Source organism: Nuphar pumila, chromosome 9 (assembly GCF_984573655.1).
Source record: "Nuphar pumila chromosome 9, dmNupPumi1.hap1.1, whole genome shotgun sequence".
In the NCBI taxonomy this organism is placed as follows: domain Eukaryota; kingdom Viridiplantae; phylum Streptophyta; class Magnoliopsida; order Nymphaeales; family Nymphaeaceae; genus Nuphar; species Nuphar pumila.
The window spans coordinates 81,453,559-81,474,594 of record NC_143257.1 but is presented as its reverse complement, the minus strand read 5'-3'; the positions used below and the strand labels follow the sequence as shown (position 1 = coordinate 81,474,594).

Sequence of the window (21,036 nt, the reverse complement as noted above, 5' to 3'; positions counted from 1 at the left end):
GAAAAGAAGTACGTTCACATGAGTAGGTTTAGGTCGTTCAATAAAATAATCCAAGCATTAGTTGGCTTTTTGTGAATACGCAGTGTGTCAAAGCAGTGGCCCAATTACCCCAAAGGGGGTTAGCTTGTTATCAGATGGGCAGTGCGGGGTGCGGGGTTCGGGGTTCGGGGTTCGACTCCTGCCACCGCTTCTCTCTTTTGCATAAGCCAAAGCCCAACATAGGCTTTCGGGGTGAGGTGAGGGTGGTGTTTTGCGCTGTCTTGATGGCAGCGTTGTCTCCTGTCCCAGATGCAGTTTTCTTGGCAAAAATATGAAAAAAAAAGCGTCCTCAATTGGAGCCTGTCTGTCTTGTGTGGCATAAGCCAGATACATTGACAATGATGACACGACCGTTGACATTGTGGTAAATTTCAATAGATTATTTGAATAAAATATATTTTTATATATTTAAATATTAAAAAGAATTTTAATTGATTAAAAAAAAAAACCTTTGTCCTCCTGTCCTATATTGTGAAAAAGTTCACAAACTCGCACCGCATATGTAGTCGGCGCGCGCCTGACCTAGGTTTGGTGGGTTTAGGCTTTCTCAAGTCTTGAACAAAGACTGGTGAGACATGCAGCTTTTCAACCCCTTCCATTGAGAGTCCCTTCTTGCTCAACACACCAGCCAGGGTGCGTGCGTTTGAATGCCTCTCGGATCTCAGATCCGAGTATCTGATGTGCGAGTGCGGGAGTAAAAATCTTAGTCCTTGTAAAAACGATATATTCACAAATCTGATGACATGATGCGCACTTGGACGCGCATTCTAAGTACGGGATGAGTGATGCCTTTTTAACTTGTTTTGCAAGCAAAAAACTCAAGACTTGTTGTTCTCTAAGAGACCTTTTTGTTTTCCAAACACTTGATCTCAATTTTCTTTAATGTGAAAGTTATCAGTTAGGCGGGTGTTTATAAATTACTCTCCTCTACTTAGTTTGGGTTAGTTTCACCCAAGCTTCAACCTGACCATGTATAGATCAGTTTCAGTTTTGACCCACCAGTACAATACCGCCCGCCATTCCTCCACGCTAATTCCAAAAAGAAAAGAAAAAGGGCTCAATAGTTTTTATCTGTGACGTAAAATCTCTTCCGTCGCCATCGCCATCGCCACGCGTACGGTGGAGAAACGACCTACGTGGCCCTCAGGCAGAGCTACGGGCAGACTTATTTAAGGGGAGTCGAGGGAACGAACGAAACGTAGAAGAAGAAAGAAAAAGAAAAAAAAGGAGGCAAGGCCACCAAGAAGAAATCGGCGATGGGGTCTCAGGGAAGCGGCGAGTTTTTGGTCCATGTGAAGTTTCCAGAGATCAAGTTCACGAAGCTCTTCATCAACGGCGAGTTCGTCAACGCTGTTTCAGGTCTCTCTCTCTCTCTCTCTCTCTCTTTTGGATAACACCAACTTATCCCGATAAACGGGATGAGTTGGGAAGTTACAAATTTTACGAGTCCATGCACCCATTTATCTTATCTCTGGAAGTTCTACTTTCATGAGATATTCAGCCACGTATCCGGAATAATGGAGATACACGTGGTGGAAGTTCTACTTTCCATGAGCAAAAATATACACACACACACTTATCCGGAACAATTGGTTAGGTTTTCAGGGAGGATTCTATTTTTCTTGAAAAGTAGTGTAAATTCCTGCTTGTCTTCATACAATATCATATAGATCTCCTCTGTTTTGCCCCCAGAATCCTATAGGCATAAAGAGGGGAATCAAGAAAAATCCCAGTATGTTTTTTGCTCAAACTCCTCTAGGATGTCAATGGATCGGATTTTACCCAACATCCGACCAAACGGACTTCATTTAGTAGGATTTCCTAAGTAAAAATGATATCCAATTATAATTGGATGCTGACAAATATCTCGATTTGATAGACATCAGAATCTGGATTTGAGAATATCCTCCTGCCTTCGGACCTTATGCGATTTTATTAAAAAAGGAGGCTTACACATTTTTGGAACATTGACAACCTTAATTTGTGATTTTCAAAATGTTCACACCTTTTCTAACTGAATACTCTCACATTTGTGAATTTGTTGAATGTACTGACCTCTTACACATTTTGGAACGTCCTGGTCCCGTGTCCCTCACGTAGCTTTAGTAAAAGGAATTCCCACATTTTGATGATCTTTTGCAATACATGGTTGTAAATGTCGTACTCTATTCCCAAATGTCAGGACATGTCAAGCAAAAGGGGTATTTGGTATCGGTAAAAGTAAAAAACCTTTAGTGGCGCTTCAAAAGCGTCACTAAATCCTTTAACAATATTTAAAAAATGCTGTTAAAGTCTTTAAAAAGAAATGTATATATTTAGAAGAAAATTTGTATATTCTCTTATTTGAGAAAAAATTCAAATATTTAAGAAAAAATGCATATTTTATAAAAAAAATTACATGTTTAGATATTTGGTAGGAAGTATGCATCTTGAAAAAATTGACTTGTGCAAAAGGTAAAAAAATCCTTTTACAGTCATAAATTTGCGAATTTAAAAATCAGGCAGATTTCAAAAATTATAAGACCATTTTTATCATTCTGCCAAATTGTTTTAGAGTCGTTCATCTTGTAGATGATGGCATCAAAATTAATGAACAACTGAAAAATAGGAAAAAATGGTGGTGTTTAGGTTATCGTTCATCACCACTGATCGTATTATCGTCAAAGATGCCTCTGACCTGATCCGGTTTTTCAAAGCAAATGGGTATGTGTGGGTCTTTTAATTGCTGCAAGACAGAAGTTGAGTATACTCTCTGGTGGGCAAGTAAACTTGAGGTTTTATGCCAATGAAGTCGGTGAACAAAGCAAGAGAAAAACAAAATGGATCCACTCACCCCCCTATGTCATTCCTATCTTCGTGCCTTTCATTGAGATTTCTTTGATGCAAGTTTTTTCTTCAAATAAAACTCCATGGATGTGATCTATATCATTTTTTTTTAGTAAAGATTAACATTTAAATGGCCAAAATTCGACTTTTGTGAAGCATTTTTTGGTGAGTCAAAAATCAATGGTTGACAAGATACGAAATTTTGTGATTTAAAAAATCAATATTTTTATTGAAAAATGAGACCCAGAGGTTCATTCTTATTAAATCGACCTTATTGAATTCATCTATATGGTCAGATTTCATCAAAACAACTTGCATTATCAGATTTAAGAGGGGGCATGAAGATAGGGGATGAGTGGATCTGAACTAGAGATAAAAAAAAAGGTTTTCTTCCAGTTATCTCCCAAAAAAAAAGTGTCACTCTTTCTTTCTTTAATGACACCTAGAGATATGATTAGTTTTGCGATCTTCTAGAAGGTAGTGCTGGTGTGGAATTAGGAGAAAGTGGTGCGTTTTTTTCATTATGAAGAGTTGAGAAAAAGTGCGAGTGTGTTCCTCTCACCTCTAAGTCGTGGGAAAAAAGAAGCAGCTTACATCAGTTTTTTCTACGAGCACGGAAGCAAGGTGCCCGCGAAAAAGTGGTGGTGGAAACCATGTTTTCATTGGAAGGCACTTTCCCGCGGGAGAGTGCGTTGGCACCATACTTCGTTGCGGTGCGGTTGTAACGAACACGTAATTTCTAGCTATACCTGAGAGTCAACGGATTGACTGAGGTGTGGGGGTCAGTTTCGTCACATAAATGCCAACAAGGTACAAATCCAGCATCCATGTGCCAACTAAGATTTTCCTGAATTTATGTCGGTTCAGTTGCTTTCTTTCTTTCCAAAAAAACGAAAAAATACACAGATGAAGAGAAAGTCTTTTTTTTTTTTTTTTACTTTTTTTACTCGGAGAAACCGCTCCTGGCGCAGAGACCTAACGGTTTCTGTCCATGTCCGGGTAAAACTCCGTGGGCTTACCCCCATCAACCCCAGGGAGCTGCCAAGCTTCGGCTTATGAGGGGGGTGATGCCCATGGGATTTGAACCTAGACTACCTGTCAAACAGTCTAGGCCTCATCCCACTGCGACAAACCCCTTGGGTCTGGACAGTAAGATTTTTGGTACGGGATAAATAGTTAACAAATAGAAAATGGCTACCATCATATCAAAGTATGTTAGCCACGTTTTGTTTTGTTTTGTATCTTTTTTTTTTTCTTTTATTGTTGTGTGGACCGTGCCCCCTAAACCATGACTTGTCAATTTATTTATTAGAAAACTTATATTGAATCTTGTGTTGGTGATGTCTAAACAGGTTTTCCAATCAGTATAGGCCAAGATTGAATTAAGAAATCATTTAGGTATAGTCGCATAATGTATGGCATATTTACGTTATGTGCCTCAGATTTCAATATTTGAAATACTTAACTTTTAAAGAAATTGCTTGCTTTTACCCTCTAAAGTTATTTATTTGCTTTAAATTGTAGCTACAATGCTACATAAATGGAAAACTACAAAAGTGACATTCAATAATTTAAAGAAAGGAAAAGGTTAAATTTAACATCTTTAAGATTTTTTCTCAAAACAAAAAAACAAAAAAAACAAAAACATTTTTAAGTGTTAACTAAAGTTGGGTGAATAAAAAAAAAACATTCAATTACATCACATTTTGTACTGTGTAATGTAATTGATAGGGAAAACATTCGATACAATCGACCCCAGGACAGGTGAAGTGATAGCCAAAATTGCAGAGGGCGACAAGGACGATATTGATCTCGCAGTGAAAGCAGCTCGCCAGGCCTTCGACAAAGGCCCATGGCCCAGGATGTGCGGCTCGGTAAGACTCCCTTGACAGGTTCTCATTGTCAAATTGGTTTGGACCCGAACCCGGATTCATATAGGAATCTCGATTAAACAAAGGCATTGATTGTCCCTCCACCGTCTTGAAATGGACCTGGATCCATATCCATATCCATATCCATATCCATATCCAGTTGACCCTTATAAAGGGTGTGTTTGATTAGACATGGATTTAATATCCTAGGGTTTTGACTTGAGACCTTAGGATCTTAGATTCTGGTTCAATCCCTCTCCAATCGGACTGCAAGTCCATGAATTAGTGTTCTCTTGATCCATTTAATGGGAGTTTGGATCTGGTGTGGGCCCCATGAAAGATCCAACCTTGATCCGAGAACATGCGGACCTTCGGTTGCAATCAACCGCACCCTGATAGATGTGGAAATCCATTTGAAAGTGAATCCAAATTACATTGTCAGACTCGGATCGAAGGTCCAATTAATGGACTGGACCCATCCATTTTTTTCTCCTACAAGTAAGGGGTGTCAATGGGTGGGCTTTGACCCAGACTCGACCCGTACCAAACCCTTTAGGGTAAGGGTTTGGTGATAAACAAATAGGTCCCATTACAATCTGGGTCAGACTCAATGGTCTGATTAATATATGGATCCGGGTATTTTTATTTCAGATCAAGTTTTCAATAAATCTCGAGAGTATCGGGATATTTTTTAAATATATGCTATATTTTGCAAGTTGAAACTTCATTGTTTCATTGGGGAATGCGTGGAATTTTCAGGAAAGAGGAAGGCTACTGCTGAAATTTGCTGACCTGATCGATCAAAATCTGGATGAACTGGCCGCTCTTGATGCACTGGATGCTGGCAAGGTCTTGATGTTGACCAAAGTCATTGACATTGCCGACGCGATCAAGTCGCTGCGGTACTATGCGGGTGCGGCAGACAAGATCCACGGCGAGACCCTCAAAATGTCTCAATCGCTGTTAGGTCACACTTGGCGCGAGCCAATTGGCGTCGTCGGGCTCATAATCCCTTGGAATTTCCCCACCACGTTGCTCTTCAACAGCCTTGCCCCGGCCCTCGCGGCTGGGTGCACAGTCGTAGTCAAACCAGCTGAGCAGACCCCCTTAAGTGCTCTTTACTGCGCCCACTTGGCCAAGTTGGTGAGCCCCCCCCCCCTCTCCCTCTCTCAATTACCAAAAAGCCTGTATGCTGTCACATGATGACTGAAGTGGTCCAGCCACATATTTAATGCCCATGATCTCCGGGGGACCTGATCTACTCTGATAAGGACTGCAAATTAAAGTTCACACAATTAAGGAGGCAGATCTACCATGTTTACTGCAATTCTTCTGACTAAGACTGCAAAAAAAATATATACTGTATCTTGGTTACTATTATTGTTATGAATTTATTTTTGGCTTCATTCAGGTTGGGATCCCAGATGGAGTGGTCAATGTGGTAACTGGATTTGGTCCCATAGCTGGTGCTGCACTTGCATGCCACATGGAAGTTGACAAAGTAAGTTCCTTTAAAAACCATGAGTTTATTCCAAGATAACGAGAGTATGTAAATGTGTGACCATGCAACTTATCTCTAGTTTTTTATTTCTAAAAGCACCATAGACATGAGTTTGGACTTTGGCCCCATATATATATATATATATATATATATATATATATATATATATATATATATATATATATGTGTGTGTGTGTGTGTATTGTGGTGATCAGTCGTTGCTTTTGTTGATAACGGTATGTTTTGAAATACTAAATGAGGTTGTGTTGCTGCCTGTTATGCGTGTAGATTAGTTTTACTGGCTCTACAAACGTAGGAAGGCTGATAATGGAGGCAGCTGCGAAGAGTAATCTAAAATCTGTCACGCTCGAACTCGGTGGCAAGTCACCTCTCATAATCTTCAATGATGCAGACATAGATATGGCTGTCGACCTTGCTCGAACTGCCGTTTTCTTCAATAAGGTACTCTCTCTCTCTCTCTCTCTCTCTCTCTCTCTCTATATATATATATATATATATATATATATATATATATATATATAGTTCTTCACAACGTAGAAGCATCTGATTTTGGATTTTGTTTAGTCTTTTATTTTTGAGATCTGGCCTTAAGGATGTGATCTACGTGGCCTTTTGAATCATTGAACTACATGTAAGTAGGTTTTTGTATGGCTTGAAAATTCAACAGTATAACATTTTCATGTTGGGATTAACCACCACGTTGGTGGTGGTTACCCACGATGTGGGTAACGCTCCCCATGAGGTGCTCCCTTCCGTTAAACCTGCATTGAAATCAAAGGGAACGGTTATTCAACCGTTCCCATTTTGTGCCTTATAAAAGGGTTTCATGAGTGACCCTTTTAAGAAGAGCGCAATACAGAAATTACAGAGGGAAAAGGTCGACTCACCGGTAGCATTCGGAGGCTTGCGCTCTTGGTGGCTGCATACCGGCTGAGTTGAAGATCGACCCTCTCCGGCAAGCAAAGCAGCTCCATCAATGGCGGCATCAGGTACGCGCGCTTTGCTTTTTTGTTTTGTTTTTGCAAGGCCACCGCAATACAGGGATGCCGATTGAGGCCTCGCCGGAAAACCCCCAGTCGGTCCCAACATTGGGTTATGGGCCCACATTCCGCTTCCGTTGCGGGGTGTGCTCTGGGTCGACCAGCAAAGCAGGTCACCGGCGCCTGTCGCCGGCATCGGCGACTGTCGCCGCGACAGACTGAAAAAAAAAACTATCTTACCTCTGTTTTTGGGGGTTTCCTGTCGGCGAGTACCCCGCCGGCGTTTCCTTCTCCATCCGCCATTAGCAGGTTGCAGGAGCCATCGCCGACGACTATTGAGTCGCCGGATTTCTGAAGGCTTCTGCCTTTTTGGCCGGCGGATGGCTGCTTTCGCTGGAAAAGAAGCGCCATCAGGCGGTGACGTTGGTCGCCGGCGGGCGACGACGTTGGTTGCCGGAAGGTGCCGGCGTTGATCGCCGGCAGGCGGTGGCGTTGGTCGCCGACAGGCGGCGGCGGTGAGTGAAACTGCGAAATAGGATTTTTTGAAAAACCCTATTTCGTGTTTCACGGTTTAATATCGGGATCCTTTATCGGATCTGGTATGAATCGGGTCCGACCCAGATCAAGGAGCCTCTGGGTCTGACCCGGATCCGGTAGCTACCGGGTCCGACCCGAATCAGGATATTACTCGGGTCTGACCCAGATAAGGTAAACCCTGGGTCAGACCCGGATCCGTTATGTACCGGGTCCGACCCAGATCTAGTTGCAACCGGGTCAGACTCGGATCCAGTCCGACCCGGATCCAGCCCATACCGGGTTCGACCCGGATCCAGTCTATACCGGGTTCGACTCGAATCCAGCCTGTATCGGGTCCGACCCGGATCCGGCCTGTACCGGGTCTGACCCGGATCCGGATAACCCAGGGTCTGACCCAGATCCAGTTTGCAGTCGGGTCTGACCCGGATCCAGGAGGGTCCAGGCACTATTTGGCCTGAACCGGATCAGGGACTGACTCAGCCCCTTTCCGGGACCAGTTCGGAGTCATTTTTGGTCGGTTCCTTCCAGTTTCTCACCAGTTCTGAGATGCTAAGACCTTGTTTTCTTAAATATAAGGAAATACAGGGATTTTGGCATACGATTATAGGTTTTTATGAACTTTTGTTCATACTTGACCCGGTCATAAGTTTCAAAACCGGTTCGGACCCTTGGATGACCGGTTCGGGGCTGTTTCAGACCGGTTCAGAGTGCTTTAAGACCGGTTCGTGAAACATATGACAGGTTCATTCAATTTTAGAACCATTTCGAGAGTCATATGTCTAGTCCATTCGGTTTACGGACTATTTTAAGATATTATTTTATATATAATATTGGCATTAAGGATAGTCAGATAACTTAGTGTATTCATGTCACCAAAGTGACTAAATACACGTATGTTGTCAAAATGTTATACTATCATATGGTTTTAGTCAATATTAATGTTGTACTTATATTTATGAAACGATAAACGACCCAAAGGTAGTTTTATCGTGTTTGAAATTTAAGTAGGGTAGAATAAGGTAAATGTGTCGAGATACATCACACGTGAGTATCCAAAGGTACCTTGTGTTGATGGTCTAACTTCACAAGAACCTTAGTTTTACCGAATATGGTCGGTAGGCGAAGTGGTTTCGCGTGTCGGAGCTCTTACCAAAGTAGGACTCTGATGACCCCCTTCACTCGCCTAGAAAGAAGCATATCAAGGGCTTTTATTATTTTGCTTTTTCCACTAAAGTTTTAGTCTCGTATGAATGCTTCCTGATACATGTTTTTTGTCATGCAGTTTCTAGTTTTGTGATTTTAGATGACTCTAGCTCTATACTTTTTCTAGATGAATCTAATTTTAGTGATTGGAAAGAAAATGTTCTTTTTGCATTAGGGTATATGGATCTAGATCTGGTCCTAAGGATAGATGAACCCGCTGCCCTCACTGATCAGAGCACTGCTGATCAAAAGATTGCTTTTGAGAAGTGGGAGCGCTCGAACAGGCTTAGGTTGTTGCTTTTGTAATCTAAAGTAGCTAAGAACATTTGAAGTGCTATCCCACAATGCAGAACAGTGAGGGAATTCATGAATGCCATTGAGGCACAGTTTGTGAGTTCAAACAAGGCCAGAGCCAATACGCTGATGTCAAAACTGATATCTATGAAATATACTAGAGGGGGAAACATTCGCCAGCACATTTTGGAGATGCGAAACATAGTGTCTCAGCTGAATGACATGAAGCTCACCATCTCTGATTCTTTCCTAGTGCATTTAGTCCTAACATCCTTACGCTTAGAATACGGACCTTTCAAAATTTCGTACAACACACATAATGATGAATGGACATTTAATGAACTCATGTCCAAGTATGTTGAAGAAGAAGAGAGGATGAAAGGTGAGAAGGTGCAGAGTGCACATATGGCTTCTCATATGTCCAAGGTAGGACCAAGGAAGAATGCATTTAAGAGAAATGCTAGGAAGAAGTCAACTGAGGATAAGTCACCCCAAGACAAGCAATACAACTCTGCTCTCATAAAGTGCTTCTTTTGCAAGAAGAAGGGACACATAAAGGCAAATTGCATAAAGTACAAGAAGTGGTTGGAAAAGAGAGGTAATTTGTCATTAGTTTCTCATGAATGTAATTTATTACATATTCCTGAAAATAGCTGGTGGATTGATTCTGGTGCTACTGTTCATATTTCCAACTGTCTACAGTTGTTCCTGAGTAGAAGGGAACCAACAATGCATGAGAAAAGCATCTATTCGGGAAACAAGATGCGTTCACATGTGAAGGGTGTTGGAACCTGCAGGATTACTCTGGTTACAGGCGTAGTTTTAGATCTTCATGATGTCTTTTATATTCCATCGTATAGTAGAAACTTAATTTCAATTTCAAAGTTGGATAAATTTGGATATTGTTTTAAGTTTGAAAATTTCAAATTGTTCATATTCAGAAATTCAATTGAAATTGGTTTTGCATCAGTTTATGATGGTTTATATAGATTGAATGTGAAGATCCAAACTCAGGAGTCTTTGACTTCTGAATACACATTAGTTGGAAATAAACATATCATGATGAATGATAAATCTTACATGCTTTGGCATCGAAGGTTGGGTCATATCTCTGAAAAGAGAATAAAGAAACTAGTAAATGAAGGGATCTTGTAATCTCTAGATTTTACTAACAATGACCCATGTGTTGATTGCATAAAGGCTAAGCATACAAACACATATAAAGAGGGTGTCAAACGCAGTAGTGAGATATTAGAAATAGTTCATACGGATGTATGTGGACCGTTTTCTCCCTGTTACACAGGCGAAAAATATTTCGTCACCTTTATTGATGACTATTCTCGGTATATGTATCTCTACTTGATTTTCGAAAAAACTGATGTTTTTCAGATGTTTAAGGAATTTAAGAAAGAAGTAGAGAAACAAACCAATAAGGTTATTAAAATAATCAGGTCTGATAGAGGTGACGAATATTATGGTAGGTTTACTGAGATGGGGCAAAGGGAAGGACCATTAGCGCGATTTCTTAAAGAGGAAGGCATTGTGCCTCAATATACCATGTCTGGTAGTGCCTATTAGAATGGTGTAGCTGAAAGGAGAAATCGTACGCTTAAAGAAATGGTCAGGGCTATGTTGAATTATTCAACACTTCTCATAAAGTTGTGGGGTGAAGCTTTAAGGACTGTTGTGCATATTTTGAATAAGGTTCCTACGAAATCTGTGCCTAAAACTCCTTACGAGCTGTGGACAGGTAGAAAACCATCACTGTCTTATATGCACATATGGGGATGTCCTGCAGAGGCTAAACTATATAACCCCCACATTAAACCCTTTGATTCAAGAACAACCAGTGGATATTTCATTGGTTATCCAGAAAGATCAAAATGGTCCAAGTTTTATTGCCCATCTCACTCACCACAGATTGTTGAAACGGATAAGGCTAAATTCCTAGAAGATGGTTCAGTAGGATTAAGTGCACTTCAAAGCATTGGTTTTGAGGAAATACAGAATCCAGTTTCATCACCTGTTAAGGAAAACATCGAAAGATACCACATTGTTATTCCTAATGATGGTGTGGTTGATCATTCGATTGTTAATGCACAAATCTAAAGTGAACCTATTGTGGACAATGCGGAAGAACACCAACAGGATGATCAGGTTCAATCTGAGCCTGAAGAACGACTTGTTTGGAGATCCACAAGGATTAGGAGATCTGCCATATATCCTGATTATGTGGTGTACCTTCAGGAGCCTGGTGATTTCATAGATATGGATGATGACCCGTTGACTTTTATGGAAGCTGTTGAAAGCAAACAATCTTTACACTAGATTGAAGCCATGAAAGAAGAGTTAGACTCTATGGATAAAAATCAAGTGTGGGATCTTGTCACGTTACCTAAAGGAGTAAAGCCCGTAGGGTGTAAATGGGTCTTTAAGACCAAGAAGGACTCCAAAGGTAACATAGAGAGACATAAAGCGAGATTGGTTGCTAAAGGATTCACCCAGATAGAAGGCATTAACTATAATGAGACATTTTCTTCTGTCTCAACTAAGGATTCAATGAGGATTATTCTGGCCCTCGTAGCTCATTATAACTTACAGCTACATCAGATGGATGTGAAAACAGCGTTCCTCAACGGGGATCTGAATGAAGAGGTATACATGGAACAACCTCTTGGTTTCCTTGAAAATGGTCGTTTGGTTTGTAAGCTTAACAAATCAATATATGGACTTAAACAGGCCTCCCGACAGTGGTATATTAAATTTTCCCAAGTCATTGTGACTTTCGGGTTTACAGAAAACATTATTGATCAATGTATATACCTTAAGGAAAGTGTGAGTAAGTTTATTATATTGATGTTGTATGTGGATGACATCTTACTTGCAACCAACGATATAAAGTTACTTTCAGAGACAAAACAGTTTCTTGCATCACATTTTGATATGAAAGATATGGGTGAGGCTGCTTATGTTCTTGGCATAGAGATTCGTCGAGAATGAGCAAAAGGTGTTCTAGGCCTCTCTCAGAGATCCTATATAGAAAAGGTGTTAAAGCGATATGGGATGGAGAATTGTTCTCCTACTTCTACACCCATATCAAAAGGTGACAAGCTGAGCCTAAAGGATTGTCCATAGAACGATATTGACAAAGCACAGATGAGTGCTTATCCATATGCATCAGTTGTTGGCAGCTTGCAGTATGCGCAAACATGTTCTCGACCAGATATTTCTTTTGCAGTAGGGGTACTTGGCAGATTTCAGTCTAACCCAGGTTTACCCCATTGGAAGGCTGCCAAGAAAGTCTTGCGGTACTTGCAAGGGACAAAAGACTATATGTTAACGTATCATAAAGTTGATCACCTCGAGGTCATTGGCTACTCAGATGCGGATTTAGGAGGATGCCTTGATAGTAGAAAGTCTACTACTGGGTACGTCTTCTTACTTGCTGGGGGAGCGATCTCTTGGAGGAGTGGAAAGCAGACGACCACTGCTGCCCACACCATGAAGGCAGAATTCATTGCATTGTATGAGACTACATCGCAGGCTATATGGTTAAAGAACTTCATATCACAGTTAATAGTGGTCGATTCCGTTGGGAAGCCACTGAAGGTCTAGTGTGATAATGAAGCTGCGGTGTCCTTTTCGAACAACAACAAAAGTACTACGTCATGCAAGCATATGGAATTGAAGTATTTTGTTGTTAAAGAAAGGACGGAGAATCATTTAGTGCATATTGTCAATATTGGTACCAAAGAGATGATCGCTGATCCTCTTACTAAAGGGCTAGCATCGGGATTATATTCCGAACATGTAATGAGGATGGGATTGTTAAACTCTTTTTGACATATGCATATAAATAAAGTGATCACTTTCAGTTTTGATTCTCATTATGGTTGTTGTCAATCTCCTAAGGATTAGAGATTCAACTAAGGACCTTTAGAATAGAATAAAAAGGCCATTCTATTCATCAAGTTATTCCCATAAGGTTTTCTGGTTAAAGGTTTATCGTCGGAGCAAGTGGGAGAATGTTGGGATTAACCACCACGTTGGTGGTGGTTACCCACGATGTGGGTAACGCTCCCCATGAGGTGCTCCCTTCCGTTAAACCTGCATTGAAATCAAAGGGAACAATTATTCAACCGTTCCCATTTTGTGCCTTATAAAAGGGTTTCATGAGTGACCCTTTTAAGAAGAGCACAATACAGAAATTACAGAGGGAAAAGGTCGACTCACCGGTAGCATTCGGAGGCCTGCGCTCTTGGTGGATGCATACCGGCTGAGTTGAAGATCGACCCTCTCCGACAAGCAAAGCAGCTCCATCAATGGCGGCATCAGGTACGCGCGCTCTGCTTTTCTGTTTTGTTTTTGCAGGGCCACTGCCATACAGGGATGCCGATTGAGGCCTCGCCGGAAAACCCCCAGTCGGTCCCAACATTTCATACATTTCAAACCTCATGAAAATAAAAAAATTTCATTGAAAATATACTATCCCAGCCCATTCCTAGCAAAATGGACCACTTCAAAAAAGTAATAGCTGCAGACATTTTTTTTTATTAATTTCATATGTAGATGTGGTTAACATTATCTATTTCTTAAAAATACTGTGGATCTAATCTTTTTACTGACGAAATATGATCTTTTTCATTCCAAAGAATTAGTGCAACATGAACCATTGATTTTTAGATTCTTCTAGAAACCTGGCTTAGCATTAGAAAATCATCATTTAATGGATATTTTTTCACTAAATAAGCTATAACGATCACATTTGTAGGCTCTAATAGTTTACATTGGTCTCAAATTGGGTTGGTGAGAGGGTGTGTGTGTGTGCACATGCGTGTGTATATGGGAGAGTGCGTGATATGGTATTAAGGGCCATAAAATGAATATGGCACAAACTTTATGAACTATCGTATAGTGCTAGATCATGCCAGTTAATTAGTTTTCTACATCATTATCCAAAAAAAAAAGAGGAAAAACTTTATTATTATTATTATTATTCCCCATTAGAAATGATTATGAGTTTGTTTTATTGATTGATATTTTCATCATTTAGTGAGAAATAAACAATTAAATTAGGGTAGATTGGTCATGTTTGGAATCAAAACTTTCTCGCCGGAAGCCAGAACTCTACAAGCATAGCGGGCTACTCATAAAGCTTTTTCCAATTGCTACCGAAGATTTTGTGACAAATGAAGTGTACTCACTTTGATTTTGCAAAAGTCCCTTTCCAAAATCAATTTATAAGATGTGGGACACTCGTTACAAGCCTCAGCTATCCTTCTCCACAAGAAGGTGAAGCGGAGGAAGGTGCAACCTTCATAGTTGAAAATCCATTATCCAAAGAATATGGATCTAGAGTTCAAACTCCTAGCAAAACGATACATGCAATCCAGATCATATGCATTCAATAATGCAAAAATTAACATAAAACAAAGTCAAAGCAGCAACAACCGAATGGATTCATATATTACCTTTTTCATACTCAGGATTTGTTTAGTCTTTTAAGCTCGCTCCAAATTGCAGGCTTTCTTCGATAGAGCCTCTTTTTGGAGTGTGTATGGTGATCTAAGAGTCGCCTCCCTATGGTCCGGCTGTACCTCCGCGTAGGTATGATGGTTTGATGGATGAATCAGGCAACACCTCTGCGTAGGGTTCTAAGATCGAGACAAGAAAGACAGTGTGAAGACAGGATTAGGGAATTCCTTCTCTTAGGTGTGGATCTCTTAGATGAGTTTGGTTCTACGGGAAATCTTTTATTTAGAGGCCTCAAAAAATTATGAATCATTGGAGCTTTGGATTTAAATCCACCCCAAATGGATCTAAGTTCATCAATATGGATAGGATAGGGTTTATACAGAGGTTTTCTAAGTAGGAATCTACTCCTAAAATGCGTGTGGAGGAGGTTTGGATAGAGGATAACGATGAGGCCTTAGGCCTATTAGAATTAAAAGGGGTTAGACTGAAGGGGGACAACAAAAACTTCTGTCGTCATAAGACAACGAGAAGTTTTTGTCGTCTGACTATCAGACGAAAAAAAGTTTTTTTCCATCCAGACCAAAAGGGGCAAGACTGAAGGGGGACATTAAGAACTTTTATCATCTAGTGATCAGACGTCAAAAAGCTTTTATCGTCCAATAATCAGACAATAAAAAACTTTTGCCATCTGGACCAAAAGGGAGTTAACTAGAAGGGGATAACAAAAACTTTTGCAGTTCAGTGATTAGAAAACAATTTTTTTTTGCTATATGTAAAGAAAATTAGGAAAAAATGGGGAATTTGAGTGTTTTGGAAATTTTTAGGGAGTTTTCCTAGAATTCTATGGTTTGTGCCTATCTTTTAGGGATTTCTCAAGTTAGGATGGTGTGCGAAATGACCTAAGATTTTGGAACTTATCTCCTTGCACACGAACTTTGTTTGGGGCCGACGAAGACCCATAAACATATTCTATTAGGTCATGACTGAACATAACTGATTCTATCTGTGATCACCACAACATATAGTTACTTCGGTGTAGTTTGATTGAGACGAGACTTGAACATGCATTCCGTTGTATTGTTCAGTTAGGCAACAATGATGCAAAACTTGAGCTTGAAGAAGTCATGACCACAATAATGATAATAGAAAAGAATAAGCTTCACTGTTGTGCAGGCTTTGATACCTTGTAATGTTTTGCAACGTTTCAAGCACTCATAAAATAATGGAAGACGAAGATTAATGTGGTTTGTCTTGCTCCTTGGCCTACATCCACAATGAAAATGATACTCGCTCACTTTACGTGAGAGAGGTTCTCTTATAGGAATTCTTTTACAAGTCATTTTTCTTTCTTCACAAAATATGCCAACTACAAAACAATTTACAAGATTACAAGAGCTTAAAGAAGTCATGACCACAATAATGATAACAGAGAAGAATAAGCTTCACAGTTGTGTAGGCTCTAATACCATGTAAGGTTTTGCAGGGTCTCATGAACAAGCACTCATAAAATAATGGAAGACAAAGATTAATGTGGTTCGTCTTGCTCCTTGGCCTACATCCACGATGAAAATGATACTCTCACTTGCCTTACGTGAGAGAGGTTCCCTTATAGGAATTCTTTTACAAGTCATTTTTCTTTCTTCACAAGATATGCCAGCTACAAAATAGATTACAAGAATACCACAATTTCACAAATGGATACAGTTGCCTAAAACATCAACCTCCTAATGGAAACACGATAGATTTCCTTATCTTATCTTGATCACCTCTAGACTACTTTGGATAGTTTTCTTCATTTGATCCATTAGGGTTGTCATGGATCTGCTTTGACTGAATTAGATACAGATCTTTATTCTCAACATGAATTTCTAAACTATGAAAGATCGAAAACGCAGGGTCCTACCGTGATCACCAAAAACTATTAACCAAAATTTTACGATAAATGAAGTGCACTCACCTTGATTTTTCAAAAATCCCTTTCCAAAATAAATTTAGAAGATGTACGATGCTCCTTTCAAGCCTCGGCCATCCTTCTCCACGAGAAGGTGCAACAAAGGCAGGTTCGACCTTCGTAACTCGAAATTCAATATCAAGAAAATCCGGATATAGAGTCCAAACCCCAGCAAAACGATATAATATGAAATCCAAATCAAGAGAGTGTATAAACACTTACACAATCAATAATGAAAAAATAACATAAAACAAAATCAAAGCAAAAATAACCAAATTGATTTAGATATTAGCTTTTTTGGACTCAGGGTTCGTTTAGTCTTTCAGGCTCCAAATTGCAGGCTTTCTCCAGTAGAATCCCCTCTTAGGGCATGTATGGTGAATTAAGTGTCTCCTCCCCACGGTCCGGCAACATCTCTATGTAGGTGTGATGGATGAATCGGGCAACACCTCCACGTAGGGGTCTAAGATTGAGGTGAGAGAGAGATAGTGAAGACAAGATTAGAGAATTCCTTCTCTCTAAGGTCAGCACTTAGGTGTGGATCTCTGAGATCGGATAGGTTCTAAAGGGCATCCTCTATTTTTATGCCTCAAAATGAATTATAGATCATAGGAGCTTTGGATTTAGATCCACTCCAAATGCATCTAAGTTCATCCATATTGATAGGATAGGGTTTATGTTGAGGTTTTCTACATAGGAATCGACTCCTAAAATGCACATGGAGGTTCAAATAGATGAGGCCCTAGGTCTATTCAAACATTCAGGGTAACAAACGACAAAAATTTTTGTTGTCTCATAGTAGACGGCAAAAACTTTTGTTGTCAAGACCAAAAGGGTGCAAGACCGAATGGGGACAAGTAATCAAACGACAAAAAGTTTTTGTCATCCAGCTATTAGATGATAAAAAAATTTGTCGTCCGGCCATTAGATGACAAAGTTTTTGCTGTCTAGACCCAAAGGGACAAGACCAAAGGGGTACAACAACTTTTGTTATCTAGCGATCATATGACAAAATGTTTTTGTCATTCGACTATTAGACAATAATTTTTTTTTTGTTGTCTTAACCAAAAAGGGAAGGACCGAAAGGGGACGACAAAAACTTTTATCATTCGGCAATCAGACGACAAAAAGTTTGTCATCCACCGATCAGACGACAAAATGTTTTTTCCATTTAGATTAAAAGGGGGCCAATTAAAGGGGGACGACAATAACTTTTGCTATCCAGTGATCAGACGACAAAAAGTTTTTGCTGTTGGAAAAGAAAATTGAGAAAATTTGAAGAATTTGAGTTTTTGAACATTTTTAGGGTTTTCTTCTAAATTCTATGGTTTATGCCTATCTTTCAGGTTTTTTTTAAGCTATGGTGTGCCAAATGACCTAAGCTTTTGGGACTTTTGCTAGAGAACCTGAAAAAAATACATTTTGAATTATTGAATTATTAGCATTTGGGCATTGTAAAAAATTGGTTGTATACACCTACACAACATTTGGGCCGTGGTACGTAGGTGTGGACATCAGGTTGGGTACTCAACGGTTAGTCATACTCATGCCAAGAGAGGATGAATTTGAGTTGCAACAGCCTGAGTAATAAAATGTGTTGGTTTGGGGTAGATACTAAAAGGCCAAAGCAACTTACCTCAAATCCTTCCAGACAAGATCCCAGCATGACAAGAGCCAGGCTTTCGGCAGGTTAAGCTGTTAGGTCCTAACTCCTAACAGTCTGGCATTGTGTCTGGCTTGCCTGATGTACCCTTAGGCAGTGGAAAACAAGGCATCATAAAAGACCCACTAAAGTGCATTGTTTCACCCTCAACCCAAGCATACAAATTGTGGGAAATGTACTTCCCAGTTACCTTGTTCGCATGAATGCATCTATTATTTATAAGTGTAGGATAAGTTTGGAAATTGTGTTGTATCCTACAGTGCAAACTTCCAATTTATCATACTTTTTTGGATAGGTATGTCTCCGCACAACTGTTTAGAGCTTTGTTTTAGATTTTACTTTTTTTTTTTGTTGGTCCTTGATGCCAATCCATGCACCACGTTTGGATGATCAATTGAAAACCCCAATTTCATTGTTTGAAGCTGCTAATGATTCTACTTTTGGCATTTTCAGGGTGAGATCTGCGTGGCTGGGTCAAGGGTGCTTGTCCAAGAAGGGATATATGATGAGTTTGTGAAGAAGTCAATAGTAAAAGCAAAAGAATGGGTGGTTGGAGACCCCTTTGATCCACAGGTCAACCAGGGTCCACAGGTAGTTAACTTTACAATTACTACGGATTAGAATTTTCACTATATATGCATGAATAAACATACATTTATACTAATACCAGACACACACTCTCTCTCATCTTTAGGATTTTTTTTTAATGATTGTGGGAATAGGTTGACAAGAAGCAATTTGAGAAGGTGCTTTCATACATTGAACACGGGAAGAGAGAGGGAGCTACCTTGCTAACAGGTGGTAAACCCTGTGGTGGCAAAGGGTATTACATTGAGCCCACCATCTTTGCAGATGTGAAGGTATTGTGCCTGCTTCTAAACCTGTTAGTTTTTGTTCCAAATTTCCTAATTTCTACCCGGAGATGCATATATGTACACATATCCCACTGTTTCACATTGTTTGATCAACTGCAAAGAAAATCTCAAAAGCATCAATAGTCGAGATCAGAAAGATCAACTTTCTAATGAAAGTCCCTGCTAGAGTTAAGACGAAATTCCAACCCCTAGTGAACAAAGACAGTAAAAAGCCATTTTGTATAATGAATTAACTGAGAACAACAAAACTATAAGCATCAGCTCCCTAAAGATTTGCTGAATTCCAGACATCAAATGGTAAATTCTTTAGATGAGCTACAGCTTGAAAATCTGGTTTAAACCACAATATCAAAGTGGCATTTATCAAACTCATCAGAAGCAAAAGTGTAGTGAAACAGAGGGCCACATTTCAATTTTCCTAACATTTGTTCGTCGGTGAATGTGGTAAATGGAAAAGGATGAAGCAATACCATTTTCCAACATTACCTTGCAGAAAGAACAAAGTGAAAGAAAGTAAAGGCCTTTTAATGCTGCAAAATTACTCATGGTTTACTCTTATTAAGACCTCAAATATTTTAAAATTTCATTGTAGCGTGTACGGAATGTATACATGGATCCCTTTTCACGCATTTGTGCATATAAACACACCTGAACTAGCAGACCAAAGTGCGGGGAATGCATGGTAGTACATCGTTTCATCCACATATGCTTCTTTATATTCTTGCAAATATGAGTAATTTTTTTGTTTTACATATGCAGGACGACATGAAGATAGCTCAGGATGAAATATTTGGACCTGTCATGTCCCTCATGAAATTCAAGTAAGTTTTCTTCTCAACTTTTCATTAACAGTTCCTGTTGAAAAAGGACCAAAGTTTACACCATCCATGGTGAATGTTTACAAGGCTAACTTTGACTTCAATGAGGGCCATCATGTCCTGTGTTTTACGTTTGGATACTAGGAAAATTCCAGTACAGTTTGTGAGTTTTGACACTATAAACACGTGCTTGTACACGGGGAACAGGAAACCTCTGATTTTCTGTGGCATCTAAACGCGTTATGATAGAAATAGGCCTTGCCATCACAGGAGGCCTTCTTGTCGGCAAAAAAAAATTGATTTTTTCATGATTTTATTGCCAGAAACCCACAGAAAAACGTAAATTCACTTCTTATTTTTATTATATCATGATTTTGGCGCCATATTTTAAGACGATTGCTTGGTGGGGATGTGCTGATCAGGACAATAGAGGAGGCCATTGAGAAAGCGAACAAGACCAAGTATGGGTTGGCCGCTGGGATAGTGACCAAGGACTTGAATACTGCCAACACAGTTGCAAGATCCGTTCGTGCTGGGACCGTATGGGTAAATTGTTATTTTGCTTTCGACGCAGACTGCCCCTTTGGTGGCTATAAGATGAGTGGGTTTGGTAGATCCAACGGCCTACATGCTCTTGACAACTACCTCCAAGTCAAATCCGTGGTCACTCCTCTTTACAATTCTCCTTGGCTCTAATTAAGCATTGTATTTGTAAACTACTGATAATAAATAAATAAATAAATGGTGCTGCTTATGTTGGTTCAAATTCTAGCTGTCTCCTTGGAAATTTGCTTTAGGCTATGTTTGGGAGCCTTACAATGGGATGAAAACACGGTTTGTGTATTTGCCAAAATATTTTGCTGAGATGGAATTTTCCAAAACCATCCTAATGTCAAAGGTGTTAGGTCTGCCAACACCGTTCCCAATGCATATATTAATAACATGTTTAAATCAGCAGGAGAGCCATGCATCTAAACTAGGG

At 39.8% G+C, this 21,036-nt stretch overlaps 1 protein-coding gene across 2 annotated transcripts; it reads left to right on the top strand.

The window, feature by feature from the left end:
• The first annotated feature begins 1,186 nt into the window (after positions 1 to 1,186).
• On the top strand, positions 1,187 to 20,820 carry LOC149828657 (aldehyde dehydrogenase family 2 member C4-like). 2 transcript variants are annotated; one of them, XM_090017670.1, is made up of 9 exons: positions 1,187 to 1,398; positions 4,597 to 4,739; positions 5,496 to 5,879; positions 6,148 to 6,237; positions 6,526 to 6,699; positions 18,815 to 18,952; positions 19,084 to 19,221; positions 19,996 to 20,057; positions 20,477 to 20,820. In XM_090017670.1, exons 1-9 carry the CDS (start codon positions 1,296 to 1,298, stop codon positions 20,748 to 20,750), a joined length of 1,506 nt encoding a protein of 501 aa, XP_089873796.1. In that variant the 5' UTR covers positions 1,187 to 1,295; the 3' UTR covers positions 20,751 to 20,820. The 2 variants fall into 2 exon arrangements, with proteins under 2 accessions (XP_089873796.1, XP_089873795.1); XM_090017669.1 differs by having other exon boundaries at positions 1,244 to 1,398; positions 20,447 to 20,820.
• The last annotated feature ends 216 nt before the right edge of the window (positions 20,821 to 21,036 follow it).

Excerpts from the sequence above, each read along its gene's own strand:
- LOC149828657 (XM_090017669.1), top strand. The coding sequence starts at position 1,296 with ATGGGGTCTCAGGGAAGCGGCGAGTTTTTGGTCCATGTGAAGTTTCCA. Across the intron at positions 1,399-4,596 it reads GTTCGTCAACGCTGTTTCAG|GGAAAACATTCGATACAATC; the intron begins GTCTCTCTCTCT and ends TGTAATTGATAG. Across the intron at positions 20,058-20,446 it reads ATGTCCCTCATGAAATTCAA|ACGATTGCTTGGTGGGGATG; the intron begins GTAAGTTTTCTT and ends CCATATTTTAAG.